Source organism: Camellia sinensis, chromosome 13, assembly GCF_055761805.1.
Source record: "Camellia sinensis isolate YWXY chromosome 13, ASM5576180v1, whole genome shotgun sequence".
Taxonomy (NCBI): Eukaryota; Viridiplantae; Streptophyta; class Magnoliopsida; order Ericales; family Theaceae; genus Camellia; species Camellia sinensis.
Window position 1 is genome coordinate 140,992,995 of NC_138973.1, and position 14,144 is coordinate 141,007,138.

A 14,144-nucleotide genomic window follows, 5' to 3' on the forward strand; every position below is an offset into this window, starting at 1 on the left:
GAGGTCGCGCCTCAACCTCTTCTCGAACTCAATACAGCGGCATTCCTCGGACGCCACAAGTTCAAGTGCGAACTTGGACAAGCTAGTGAAAGCAGCCTCATACTCGGCTACTGAAGAACTCAACTGCAAAAGCTGACAGAACTGGTCTCTCAGCTTCTCCCTGACTGCTGGAGATAAATACTTCTCCTGAAAAGCCTCCACAAAAGCCTCCCACGTGCTAGCAATACGGCCCCTCATGTATTTCCACCACTGACCCGCACCTCCTTTTAGCTGGAAGGATGCCAAGGTCACTTTCAACGCTCTGTCCTCGATGCCAAGCATCTCGAACGTCTTACTCATTTGCTCTAACCACTCGTCAGCCTTCAGTGGCTCCTTTGGATCCCTAATAAACTCGTCTGGGTTGGACCGGAAGAACTCCCTTTTTAAGAAGGAAGGCCCTGCCTCAACAACCTGGGCCTGAACTGGAGCCTGAACCGGATTCTCAGCTCGGAAAATACCCACAGACTCTCTTAAAGCATCGGCTATCCCTCGGGCTAAAGCGCCCATAGCCTCTTGACCTGCTAGCTCGGCCACATTGGCCTGGCCAACCCCCTCCTGCTGTGCCGAAATATCATCCGGTAAAGGCATCTCCTGCCTGCCACGTCTACCACGTCCTCGTTCTGACATCCTAATAAAGGTAACGAAAAACGTTAGCACATTCATAAATGTGCCAAAACTAAACACTCGCGTCCTAATACATGGACAACTGTAATTCACTCCACGTAAGCACGTAAACACATAAGCACTTACGAATTTCATTTCCGGATAATGATAGTCCCGAGGCGTTACTAGAGTTCCGGTTAGAAACAGCATTGATCAAGTGCTTTTCCAACAAGACTCACAAAAACCCAAGGATCCAATCAACATCCTAGAAACTAAATCCCATACCCAAGTAGTCACATAAATATGTTATCAAATAAACACATAATGTCACACATAAGTCTCTAACAAGCGAGACAAACCCATTGTGATACTAATCACTTCCCACGTACCCAAAGTATTCGAACCCGGTACGCTCTGATACCAAGTTGTGACGCCCTCAAAATAATAACATTAAAACCCATCAACTTAGACATGCATTGGTATAAAAGATAAATGTTCTTCTATTCATCAGGGTAGTTCCTTACAAAAGTATTACATGTTAACAACAAAAGCAAATGCCCTACGGGCTTACAACTTTCCAAGTTAACACTTGGTTACAAAAAGAAGAGTACTAACTCAATACATATTAAGCCCTTGGCTTGAATTTACATGTAATACATCAAAAGAAAGCAAATAACAAAGCAGTCTGTCTACCTCTAGCCTCCCAAGCTATGTCCTTAGAGGTGGCATGCTACCTGTACCTGAAAATGATGTCCCATAAAGGGTGAGCCACAGCCCAGTAGAAATACACTACACCAGTCATGAACAATGACTAAAAGATTAACAGTTGATAGATGGTCAACACAGATACATCCACATATATCACATTTCGATTTCATGACATTAAGTCCATGTTACATTTCATTTCCCATGTCCTTTCCAACTTTGAGTTTGAAAACAAGGCTCAACACCTAGCCAAATAACTTAATGAGGTCTAGACTCATCTTTAAAACACTTTCAAAATTCATGAGGGATACACATTTTAATGCTGTATCAATAACACATAAACCATTTCCACACTTTGCGAAAGATACACATTTCGGTGCTGTATCAACATAACATAGAATCACTTCTATACTTTACAATTGATAACGATATACATTTTAGTGCTATATCAAATCAATTCAAATACTTCTATAATCAACACTTGATACACATTGTAGTACTACATCAATGTCACACAAATTTGGTTTAGAGGTCCATCTCCTATCTTCCCCTAAACCGTGGAGTACATCCCCTATCTCCTCCCACACAACACATTTATATAAACATAGATCATATACAATTAATCAATACATAGAATTAATGTATTATTCCAGTTGCTATATTCAATAGCATACTCAATCGATTAGTTTTAATTTGCCTAATTATTATGTAGTGTCTACAACAATCAAGACTATCCTCCATCGATAGCCCAAAGCAGTTATTTCTATACTGAAAATAAATACACCAAATGGATATATAATCAACATTTCAACTAGGTGAGCGATGAACGAATCTAACTACACCCTTTAATCTCATCCACATCCAATCCCAACATTCTCAATTTAATTCCTTTTTTCTTCAAATTAATTATCAATGTAATTAGAGCATTCCTCATAATTAACATCACAAACCTAAGGTTCCATTTTTACCAATAAACCAATATTGATCTCATTTCTCTATGCCAAACATGCATATAAGTTTGTATAAACAAAACCCCAACTTTTGTAAAATTACACAAAGGCCCAAACTTTCTTAAAATTACCCAACAACCCCCAACTCATCAAAATACTAAAATTCAAAGACAAAACTCATGAGAAGGAGTAAGATATCCCTACCTCGAAGTTAGAGCTCAAACGGGGAAGCTAAAGAAAACCAAAATGCTCCAAACTCAAAGATCCACGGATCAAAATGGAGCCCTCAACGATCCACACTTTTTACAAAGGCCGGAGGATAGTGAGACACTCTAACTAGATCAAACCCTAGAGAGAATGGAGTTTCTAGAGAGAGGAGCTCTCAAAATATCTTTTTAGAAAGTAAGAGAGAGAGAGAGAATGTAAAAAGTAATTTTAAAATGCCCAGCTGCTAACTGATATGCGACATTCTTGCTCGAGCGGAGAACACAACGCTCGAGCGTCAAGAACAAAAAACTAGGTACGCTCGAGCGCAAGAAGGCCCGCTCGAGCGCCAAGACACAAGAATAAAGTACATCCGCTCAAGCGCGAAAACCAGTCCGCTCGAGCGTGGATTTCTCCCTCCCAGAACTTACACAAAAAAATACTACCCGCTCGAGCGCGACCGCTCGAGCGTAAAGAAACCCGCTCGAGCGTAAAAATCACACATGCAGAAGTTTTGCAGGGACACGAAATACTGGGAGTGTGCAATCTCCGCTCGAGCACAACAAGGCCCGCTCGAGCGGAACGACCAAAAACCTGGCAACAAGATTTTAGACCAAGGTTCAACCCACCTGTTCGAAACACGCCCAACACATCCTAAAACTCACACAAATGGAATTAAAGGACGACAACAAGATAGATACAACTACCAACTCCACAGAACCGAGTCCGGAATACAACAGAATAGTAAAGGGACAACCGGGATCGCTATATTTTATCTTTTTATCTTTTTTGGGTCACATCAATCAAAATCTACTCTCTATTTTTCTACACATCTTTTTATAAAAAGTCAAAAAGTACACTTATTTAAAACATTCCAAATTACCCCTTAATATTGTGTGTATCTTACAATGCAATGAAGAGGCCTATGTATAGGGAATGTAAGTGTGGGCAACAAGAAAGTTATGAAAATATCCTAATATGATAAAATCTAATTATAACATCTAATATATACACACACACACACACATATATATATATATATATACAAAATATTCACGAACACGTTAGTCTACAAAAAAATTGACAAGTATGATATACTATTTAAAAAAAAAAAAAAAAAAAACTAACAAACAAACGTGATAAGATGAAATTATTATGAATCAAATTGATCTAATTTTTTATACAAAAAATATACACATAAAACTTTATAAAATGAACGATTTGTATTCGTGGTGGACCCACAAATTCTGAAGTTAAGATTTGAGCTTGATAGAAATTGAACCAAAAAAAGCATATCTAATGCGTCACCAATTTATCGTAACTATATATTGAGTGCATGATTATTTTGACTCCGATTTTTTCACACAATTTTAAAGTATGTGAACAAAATATAAATTTTTATTGATCCAAAATAGTGGAGCCCGCAATTTTGGGTGGTGTCAATATTTTTTTTAGATATATTTTGAATAAGTCACAATTTATTTTTCAGACTTTAAAAATATGAATGAACAAATTTTTTTTATATAATTATTTTATGGAACTACCTTTTCCAAAACAAATGTTACTACTATGGAAGTTACTCAAAAAGTGTTCGGAATTTCCTTGTACTCGGTTTCGAATGGATAAATTTGTTATCTGATTAAAAATATAAATAAAGTATTTTCATCATTTAAAATTTAGGAATTTATTTTGGGTGTAGATTTGCATTGTTTTTTAATTTATAATGTAAATTTTAAATTTTAAACAAATTTTTGAAATAATTTTTCTCCAAATTGAAAGAGAGAACAACACTTGAGATAGTTGGTGTCAGGTGCAGGTTCTTCATCTAAATGGATTCACACAATTTTGTGAAGAGTCCTTAACTCAAAAGTTAGATCCACTCTCAAATTTAATGATGGAGATATCTATTAAAATATGTAAGACAACTATTTCTTACATCTTTTTTAATCAATTATCTCTCACACATCATTGAGTTTATAAAATTATTTTTCTTTTGTGAATGCCTCAGAAAAATACTTTTTTTTATTTATTTATTTGTTTAATAGCTTGCAGATTCAATAATTGATTAATAGATGTTTTCATTTATAAAACTATTCAAAATTGCTAAATTTTTTATTCATTCATCAAATTGTCCCTCAATTATCAAAGTGTCTAAAAATTGAAATAAAACTGCAAAGGCATCATGTTGTTAGTAAAAGACTGATAATCATTAGCGAAGTTGTGTTAAAGAGGAAAAAAAACATAAAAGAACATTAAAAAAAATTAATAATCAACTAGTGGAACACAACATGGCTTCGAATTAATAGCATTAAAATATATTTTTATTGACCAATTAGATTTACCTCCCAGAATCTATAATTGTCTCAAAAAGATTCAATATGTATATATTATTGGATCTTTTGAATAACACTTTAGAAGATCTTAAATAGAACAATTTGGCATAGAAGATGTAAACCAAATATGAGACATTTTAGAAAAGCATTTTGCAATAAATTTACCGAAAAATAAATTTTAAATTGTTTGGATTTTTATTGCCTTTTTTATAAAAATAAAAATAAAAAGAAGCACCAAGAAGAAGAAGAAGATGAAATTGGGAACTTTATATATGTTTAGCATGGTCCAAATATTCGGGCTTCTAAATCTGAAGCATGTTCATGCTTGCTCTGTGATTTACTTGGTTAGTTGTTACCATGTACACAAGTTCACAATACAATGACTGGTTTTTTTTATTTAATCCGCATTGATGACTGATGATTGATGATGTAGGCAGAGAGGGTGAGTGCACATGACATGACCCAGTAGTGCAAAAGGACATGGCCACACAGAGAAAAGAAGCCAAATCAATCAAGCTGAGTCCAACAAGCAGGAGACGCGTGAGCACAATGCCACCGCACGACAATCAGCTGCAGCCACTGCCAGAGCCGGTGGCGGGACAGGACCCAAAGTTACACCACTGGTGGAGGAATGGCCATGGGGATGGAAAATTACTATACTAGTGGTCCAAACATGTCTGCTGGATATGGATATGGATATGGTACCAGTCATCATGACACCAACAACATGCACTATAAGAAAAAAGAGTTTAGGCAACATTTTTTTAACGACGCATTTTTAAACGTCATTATTTTTAAATATTTAATGACGTTTTACAAAACGTCGCATATTTATTTAATAAAACAACACCGTTTTATAATAGAAAACGCCTCCAAATGCGTTGTGCCTCACGCGCTTGTCTCCCCCTCTTTTTAAACCCTAATTTTGAATCTGAGACTCACCTAAGACCCAAATCTCGACCCCTCTCTCTCTCTCTCTCTCTCTCTAAATCTCAGAGTGATTTCAAAGCTCCACTGCCTGTTCATTCTCAGAGCGAGGTAGCGTATAAACAGATTTTGTCTGTTGATATAGAAAAATCAACAAATTGTAAATGAACTTTCTGACAAGTGCATGTTCAAAAGAAGTTTGCACCAACGAAGGTGAGCTCCACTGCCTCTCTTTCTCTCTCTCTCTCTCTCTTAACCCTCTCTAAACCCTTATCAGAGCGATTGAGAGATTCATCTCAGTGATTTCATCGCAAAGATTCAGAGCGATTTCATCTCAGTGATTTCATCGCAGAGATTTAGAGATTCAGATCGGTCTTCACCATCTACACCATCGTCTGCTAAGGTGCGCTCCATCGTCTCTCTCTCTCTCTATATATATATATATATCTCTCTGTTTCAGTGATTGATGAGTTATATATATGCTCTGGTTCGCCCCCAATCCAAGATTAATCCAGATGAGGTTAGGGCCCATGCTAAACAGGTTGTGCAAGATCAGCGCCGTCTGAAAGTTGGTCTTCCTCTCTTGGACACTTAAAATGAAATAGATCAGGATAATTATGGATGACAAACTTTTAATCTACAGGATACATGTATAAATATACATGTATGTATGGATGGATGGATGTATGTATATAAATATTATATATAAATATATAAATATTATATATATTTATATAATATATATAAATATATAGTTCAGATTTACTAACCACAAAATATATTGCTAATGCTACCTAATTTGATTCCGCTCAGGTGATAATGTTTGTTTGATTCTAAAGCTACTCGTTTGATCATTTAAACAATTAGGGAGTACCTGATGAACCTCCCTCAATAAATGGATGCATGGTCATAAAAGAATTATGGGACAAAACTAATAATGCGCTAGTTATATTTTGCAGTGAATATCTATAATGCTCGTGGGAATTGTGAATAATAGGTTAAACATTAGTGAATATTTGTTTAAAAGAGATGGTATAAGGAAATGATCATACAATGCACAAATCCTTTTGTATTTAAATGATGAGAATCCTATTACAAACATGATATCAAGATTCTGCCTAGTAAGCCAAATGTATAAATTTCCACTTATGTTGGCTCATAGTTTTTGAGTCATAGTTGTCTATTTCTTTGACATTTGATCTAGTAGCCTTCCCTTAGATAGGAAGAGAATTAATAAATCCTGATAATTCCCATTTCTCTCTTTTTTCTTCCTTCCGTTAAAGGTCAAAAGGCCGTCAAATTTTGTGGATTTCTATTCTTATGCATTTCGATGCTGCTTAACAGGTATGGTGATCCATGGCAGGCTGTAGTTAATCTCGGAGAGCCTTATTTATTCTTTTTATGCTGCTTACAAGGTTTTTTTTTTTTTTCCCTCTTATATGTTTTTCAAAGGAAAAACAGGAGTATTGACATTGAGAGCATCTGCCAATTACTTGATCTTGTTCTAGGGTCCCAATCCCGTGCCCAGGTCAACTACTTTGTTGAGTACTTGAGGGTGAGTAGTAGTAGTTTTCTCATTATCACCATAATGCAGAAGGTTTTTATGTATTTGCTTCCACAATTGTCCGATGCATATACCCTCATTTCTTTTTGAGTATTGGTGAGAGTTTCCTTGATTTTGGACTTGTGATTCTAGGATATTAGTGAATATCATATGGGGCTAGCTCCTGTTTGCTAGTTTTTTAGTTAAATTCAGAAATTTATCCCTCAACTATTTCATTTAGCAGTCTCACATACAATGATGCAACATAGTTGAGTGGTGACGTGAAGGACCTTATAGGCATGAACAAGATAGGAGCAAATCCATTTATTTATCTCATTTGAGTGTTTTTGCTATAAATGCAGACACAAATTGATTACAAGGTCATAAACATAGACCAATGGATGGGTTTCTATCGGTTTTGCAATGAGGTAATCCAACGGTTAGTTGCTAATTGTTATTTTAGAATTTATAGATTTCTTTTTTTTTTTTGGTTAATCCTCTAATGTAAATTGACTGGTTGATGTGTGTGATACATTTAAAAATCCATAAAGATGTATATTTGATATTATCTTTTTCTTTATAAGTCATGCAGACACATGCACATTATTTAGTTTACTTTTTCTAGAAATGTAAGTCTCTAGAGGGCAGACCGGGCTGTCCATGTAATTTTTATAGATGGAACTCTAGAGACCAAGGGAAACCATAAGGTGGGTTAATATTGACCTGTTAGCCTTTTTGTGCATTAATCTTTCTTTGTTATCTTTATTCTTCCATTCTGCGTTTATTTTTGGGTGTTGTTCATCTTTGTTCCTATAATTTCTTTTGGCTTGTTTCTTTGGCTTGATCTATTAAAAATTGAACATTTTTTTAATGTGTGTATGCTTGTTATTCGAAAAGCTAAAAGACAGTTGTGGAACTTTGGAGTTTAACTGACAGCAGCTTCAAGCTTCTGTTTTATGGCATTTGGAAAACATATTCGTCCTTTTTTTGAATGAAGATGTAGAAATGTTTGCTTGTCCTTCTGTCGTCCGTTAATGCAAGCAAATGTATTCCTGTGTATTTTACCTTGCTTTGTTAATGCCATTTTCCACCATAAACTATGTTATGTGGCACCTTAGTAGCATTCTTATGTTCTAACTTTTGCCTCACTTTGAATTATGTTATTCAACAAGTTTATAATGTATTTATTTATATTTGGTTTGGGATCAACAGACTTTTCCAGTAGAGAAATTGCTTGATGGTCATTCAATTTTCTGAACACGACACGATTGTTTGTTGTTATTCCTCTACATAACATCTTATATGAAGGTGAAAGATATGTCCCTATATTCATTACATTTTTGTTCCCATTGTATGAGCAAAACTTATGGGGAAAAAAAAAAATAATCATAACCAGAAATATGAATGACTTACAACAACATTGTTTTACTTTTCCACTGTAGCCAATTATTGTTATAGGCTGTAGATTGCAGCTGGACCATTGCATACTACCTATTTTGAAAAGTATTCCTTATGGTTAAATTTCCTCTTTTCACAACTCAAACTTGACTCAATGTAATTGAAGCTTCTATGGCATTGCATGTGGCCTTTAAATGGACCTGCCATTTTTTAAACTGTTGGCTTTAAATTGTAGAGGGACTTATTCAACTCTGAGAAAGTATATTATTTAGGAAAATGTTATTTGTTTCATTCCTATATATGGTAATAACATTCAATTATTCAATTCTGATGAACTCATGTAGTATTTTTCTTTCATTTATGGATTATTTAAACATACTGATGCAGTGATGCTCTTGTCAATTTAAATTTGAAATCCAGAGCATATCTCTCCTGCCCAAATCATATACAGGGCATGTTTTTTGCCCTGTCCTTTCTCTCTCTCTCTCTCTCTCTCTCTCTCTCTCACACACACACACACACACACACACACACACACACACACACTCACACACACAAAAACACACAAACCCACATATACACATACAAAAAAGAATTACAGCGTAAGTAACACACAACACGCATGTCACACCACAAAGATACGTTTATCATAAGATAAGCATTCACATTTTTTACTCTTGGGTTCTATTTTGATATTAATATGTTCAGATACTTTGATTGTTGTTTGTTATTATGAGAATATACTAAAGCTGTTGCTGTTCATGAGGGCATTTAAATCATGGAGATGGGTGGTCAGGAAAAGACACATATTATTTGACAGGGTATATTTTATTTGAAAATAGTTGTAATTTGTCTAATTTCATAAACTAGGTGGATAGATGTTGTGAACAATTTGTTTCATATGTTTAAAGATGTCTTGATTGAAGGCTTGATTGAAATGCAGGGAACATGCAGAGTCAAAATGAAACAACTGCAGTTTATGGGAATTGCTTGTACTGTCATGTTGTTCATAGTATACAGAACCACAAATTATCAATATCGACAGACAGCGGTATAGTGACATCATCTATAATTTGAATGATGTGTTTCATGAATAAATATGGAAATTGGGGTAGACTGCAGGTCCTATTGATGGTATTTAAATTTTGTTAGTCAACTCAATTTAAAGGTATTCTTATACCATGTTACTTGCAATAACAGAACCATATGACCTATGTGTAAGTCGTTGGTCGATTAGTGTTTCCCAAAGTTTTCTTTTAAAAAAAAAAAAACCCCTTAAAGGTTTCAAACTAGTTTCTTTGTAATGTAATCATTCTTTATACACTGGAATACGTATGAAGTTGGGCCTTTTACTTTTTTACTTTGCTTCCTCTAATGTTTTTTCTCCTCTTTCACCATCAGATAGACGAACGATTGAACCCTTTCTACATGTCGAAGGTATTATTTTCAGTTCTATTTTCTTATTTTTTAAAATTGCATTGTTTTTGTTCTTTTATTTGTCTGCCTTAAACATGCCATAACTTCCATATTGCTTGGGATTTGGTCTGATACTTGATTTTGCAATTTTTTTTTCTTCAGTTGTTTTATGAACTTGCACTTGATAGGTGATTTGTCTTACAATAGTTTTGCTAGTTTACCTTGTGGCATCATTCAAGCTAGTTCAGATTTGGAGTTAAAACCTCTATGGTCAACAAGTAGTTCAAGGGAAAAGGTTAGGTTTTGATCTTGTTATACTTGCCAATGTGCAAACTTCTTTTGAACATGCACTTGTCAGAAAGTTCATTTACAATTTGTTGATTTTTTTATATCAACAGACAAAATCTGTTTATACGCTTCTAAAGTTGTGTTACTTGTGTAGATGATCATTACTTCATATTTGTGGCTAACATGTGGCTGCCTTTTCTTCAATTATCAGGTTGATGTTTCAAGCTCTCATAACTTACTAGCAACAGACAAGATTATGGCATTATGTTTTTTTGGCAATTTCCCTGCCCATTGACATACATTTTAAAAGGTTAATCAGAGGTAGTCTAGTTTGTAACTCCCGTTAATCTGGCTGATTCTTGTTTGTGCAATTGATGATTTTGGATCAAATGAAACGTTTGTAGGGTAAGTAGGATAAGACAGTTAAGGAAATGTGAATTTTATGAATCTAGGTGTTAAAATGAGGGGAAAATGAAACATTGGTTCTTTTTACTTGCTTGTTTACATACTATCGCTTTTTTAGGGTGAATTATGTTAATTAATTTGTTTTTCCATTGAGGTTCTTGGATAGATGGAGGCACATGATTATTGATAAAGTGAGGTTGTGGCCTGTGACGTTGATTTCTGCTATAACTATATTTTTTTCAGTTATATAGTTATTGGGTGTATTGAAGTGTAATGCTTTGTTGTATCATTGTGTTTATTTGCATATAAATTTCTTCTGCTCTGTTTCGTTCTCAATTGTTTGTTCTTTTGTTTTTCTTTTTCTCGTTTGAAATTTAGATAATTGTTTAGTGAAGCCTTCTAATCATTGTATCACAGGAATGTTTATTGGGGCTTTTGGATTCGAAAACAGTATGTTACTCATCAAGTGGAGTTCTTACCAGCTACAGAAAAAGTAGCTCATTTCAAATCAGTCTTTGATTTGGGTTATTTTTCCCTTTGATTCAAGCAGACCCACTCGATACTAATTTTTCTTATACAAGACAAATCTGGTTTTTGTTTTGGTAATAATGTATGATTTATATCTGAGTATTGGATGTTTCTTCTTTACGGTTGAGATAATTGGTTTGCATTGTCGGCTATGGTAATGACTTTGGCCCTTTTTATTATGTGTTTTGGGGCTATCTTGATTTTATAAGCAATTTTTAGACTCTTTTTGTTTGTTCGTCAAATCTTTTGCAGGTATTAATGATTATCATAAGCATACTTGATGGCCATCTTATGATTAATGTACACATATGGGCAATGTAAAAAATTTATATTTTGCCTCTTTCCATTGAGAATTGTGAATTTAATTTTTGGATATGTTATTTTGTGGGTAACGTTAAAACATCATTTGTGAATATGTTATTTTGTGGGTAATGTTAAAATATCATTTGTGGATATGTTATTTTGTAGGTAATAGAGATTGGATATTAAATTGAATGGGAAAGTGAATCAATGTCGCATTCGCTATTTGAATGGGAGTTATTTCTTATTAGTGCTATTTTTTAGTTTTATTTGGGGTATTTTTGTAGTTCAAACACATAAAATTAGCACAATTTAAAAAAAAAGGCTATTGTGGCGTTTCTAAAAACGTCGCTAAATATTAAACCAACGGTTGGATTTTTTAAAAAAGAGATACAATGGCGTTTTAAAAAACGTCGCTAAATAGCTTGGTGATGTCATGTTACCGTCAGAAGAACTTTTAGCGGCGTTTTATAAAAACGCGTGACATAAAGTTATAGCGACGGCCGCATCTTCGACGTTTAGTGATAAACGTCACCAAAAGATTTGACGGCGTTTTTGGAACCTATAGCGGCGTTTTTTAAACGCCTCAAAAACCCCTATTTCCAGCAGTGATGACTGAGGGGGGCATGGTCGGGTCACAGTACCCTCTTGGGCTGACATTAGCATGGCATGGCATGGGTATGAATATGAACCCCATGCGTCACATTGATGCTGCTACTGAGAACCCAGCTGGGGGGGGCTAACACTACTGCAATTGGTTTGAACCCTAGAAGCACTGATGCTGTATACCCTTCAGATGTTCTCTTCTCCGGCGATAACTGTTTTTTTTTTTTTCCCCGAGGAGGTGATGCTACGGGTCTGGTTGTTGTTGGTTTTGGTTTCCCAGCTACATTTGTTATCCAGTTTCGGTTTAGCCGCCGTCGTCAGGGATGAGGTGTAAGCTGGGCGTGACAGTCAGTCTGATGGACTTTTTTGGTTTTAGCGTCAGAGGTATGTCACCAGTGCTGGGTTGTTATCTTCAAGCTTCTCTTTGAAAATAATTTGGTGCAGATGTGCACAGTCCACGTTTTTGTGTGCTGGGTTTTGGGTACTTGTTCTGCTGCCGAGGTGTGGTGTCCATACTCTAGCGCCATTGAGGCAGAGTGGACGTGGACTAATGTCTGTCCTGATGATTTTGCCGGTGGTTCGTGGTTCACTATGCTAGCCATGGTGGACTCTCATCTGTATGGTGTGCCGCGTTGTATTGGATTGTTTCTAGCTCAATCTTCCCGCCTACGCTAGACAGGTTGATTGAAAGCTGATGATGTTACTTACATTGGTAAGTCGAGCAACGTGGGTGGTGGACAGTTGGCCCATTGTTTTGGTTAAAACTAGTTTTGTTTCTAGCTGGTGCGTTGATATATATGCATGTTTGTTGTATATGCATATGTGTTGTTAGAGCACGTGGGTGGGGCCCTTTTTTTTTTTTTTTTTTTGGTCAGCCATGGTTCATGAGTTGACATGGTTAGTTCTTTGTTTTTGATTTTGCCCATATATTTTTCTTAAATTTTCATCTATTATTCTGGATGGTAGGGGTTACTTGAGAAAATATATGGGCAATTTTAAAGATCTATTTATGTTTTATTTGCTGGGTACCCTGCTCTTACGGGTTGTGATAATTAGTTATTTTGTATTTATTTTTATCTGTAATAGTCTCCCCCTTCTTTGGGGGGCAGCGTGAGATTCTTTGTATTACCTGGGGTGTCCCCATGTAAATGTGTAAATTTTATCTTTAATTTATGATTTACCCACTAAAAAAAAAAACACTAATTTTATTTATTTAGTCATTATAGTGATTCACGTGATATAACAGGACACGTGTGAATTATAAATTTAATAAAATTGTGGTTTTTTTATCGTAAATCACAAGTTACTATCTTAAAAGAATAGTTTTTTTAAGTGTTCTATTTTGATGGGCTATATTATGAAACTGGCTTATTTTCTACTTATAAACATACATTTAATTCTTTGTTCAATCAACTTTATATTAGTTGAAGGTTTTGTAAAACATATCCTAGTATGTTTTATTTTTCGTATTATATTATTGTTTGTGAAAATTATAAAAGTTAACGATCTTGGCACTACAAAAAATTAAGGTTTTAAAGACCAAAAATTTAGGGACAAAATTATTTTTTAGGAACTTAATATTTTTATTACGAAAAGTGTCATTATTATCTTTTTAGCAATGAAAATTAGATATTAGTGATGAATTTTCGTTTTAAGATCAAATTTTTTGTCTAAAAAAATAAATCATTTTGAGACTAAATTATTTTGTCCTTAAAAGTCTATTTATTAGTGACATTTTTTAAATTTTGTCGTTAAAAGTCTTATTTTTTCTTTTTTAGAACGACCTTTTAGTGACTATCCTCACGACGATAGAAATTGGTCCCTAAATATCTTTTGCAACAAAATTTTTACTTTTAGAGACCAAAACATTTAGTCTTTGAAACCCTTATATGTTGCATG

General features: G+C 34.8%; 1 protein-coding gene across 6 annotated transcripts; it reads left to right on the forward strand.

The window, feature by feature from the left end:
* The first annotated feature begins 5,159 nt into the window (after positions 1–5,159).
* On the forward strand, positions 5,160–11,574 carry LOC114278297 (uncharacterized). Of its 6 annotated transcripts, none has more exons than XM_082903538.1 (11): positions 5,163–5,974; positions 6,062–6,164; positions 7,045–7,105; positions 7,214–7,316; positions 7,667–7,743; positions 9,487–9,523; positions 9,646–9,753; positions 10,104–10,139; positions 10,326–10,413; positions 10,618–10,727; positions 11,229–11,574. In XM_082903538.1, exons 3-9 carry the CDS (start codon positions 7,092–7,094, stop codon positions 10,332–10,334), a joined length of 384 nt encoding a protein of 127 aa, XP_082759664.1. In that variant the 5' UTR covers positions 5,163–5,974; positions 6,062–6,164; positions 7,045–7,091; the 3' UTR covers positions 10,335–10,413; positions 10,618–10,727; positions 11,229–11,574. The 6 variants fall into 6 exon arrangements, with proteins under 6 accessions (XP_082759665.1, XP_082759664.1, XP_082759662.1 ...); XM_082903536.1 differs by having other exon boundaries at positions 5,239–5,974; positions 6,039–6,164; positions 10,281–10,413; XM_082903535.1 differs by having other exon boundaries at positions 5,239–5,974; positions 10,281–10,413.
* The last annotated feature ends 2,570 nt before the right edge of the window (positions 11,575–14,144 follow it).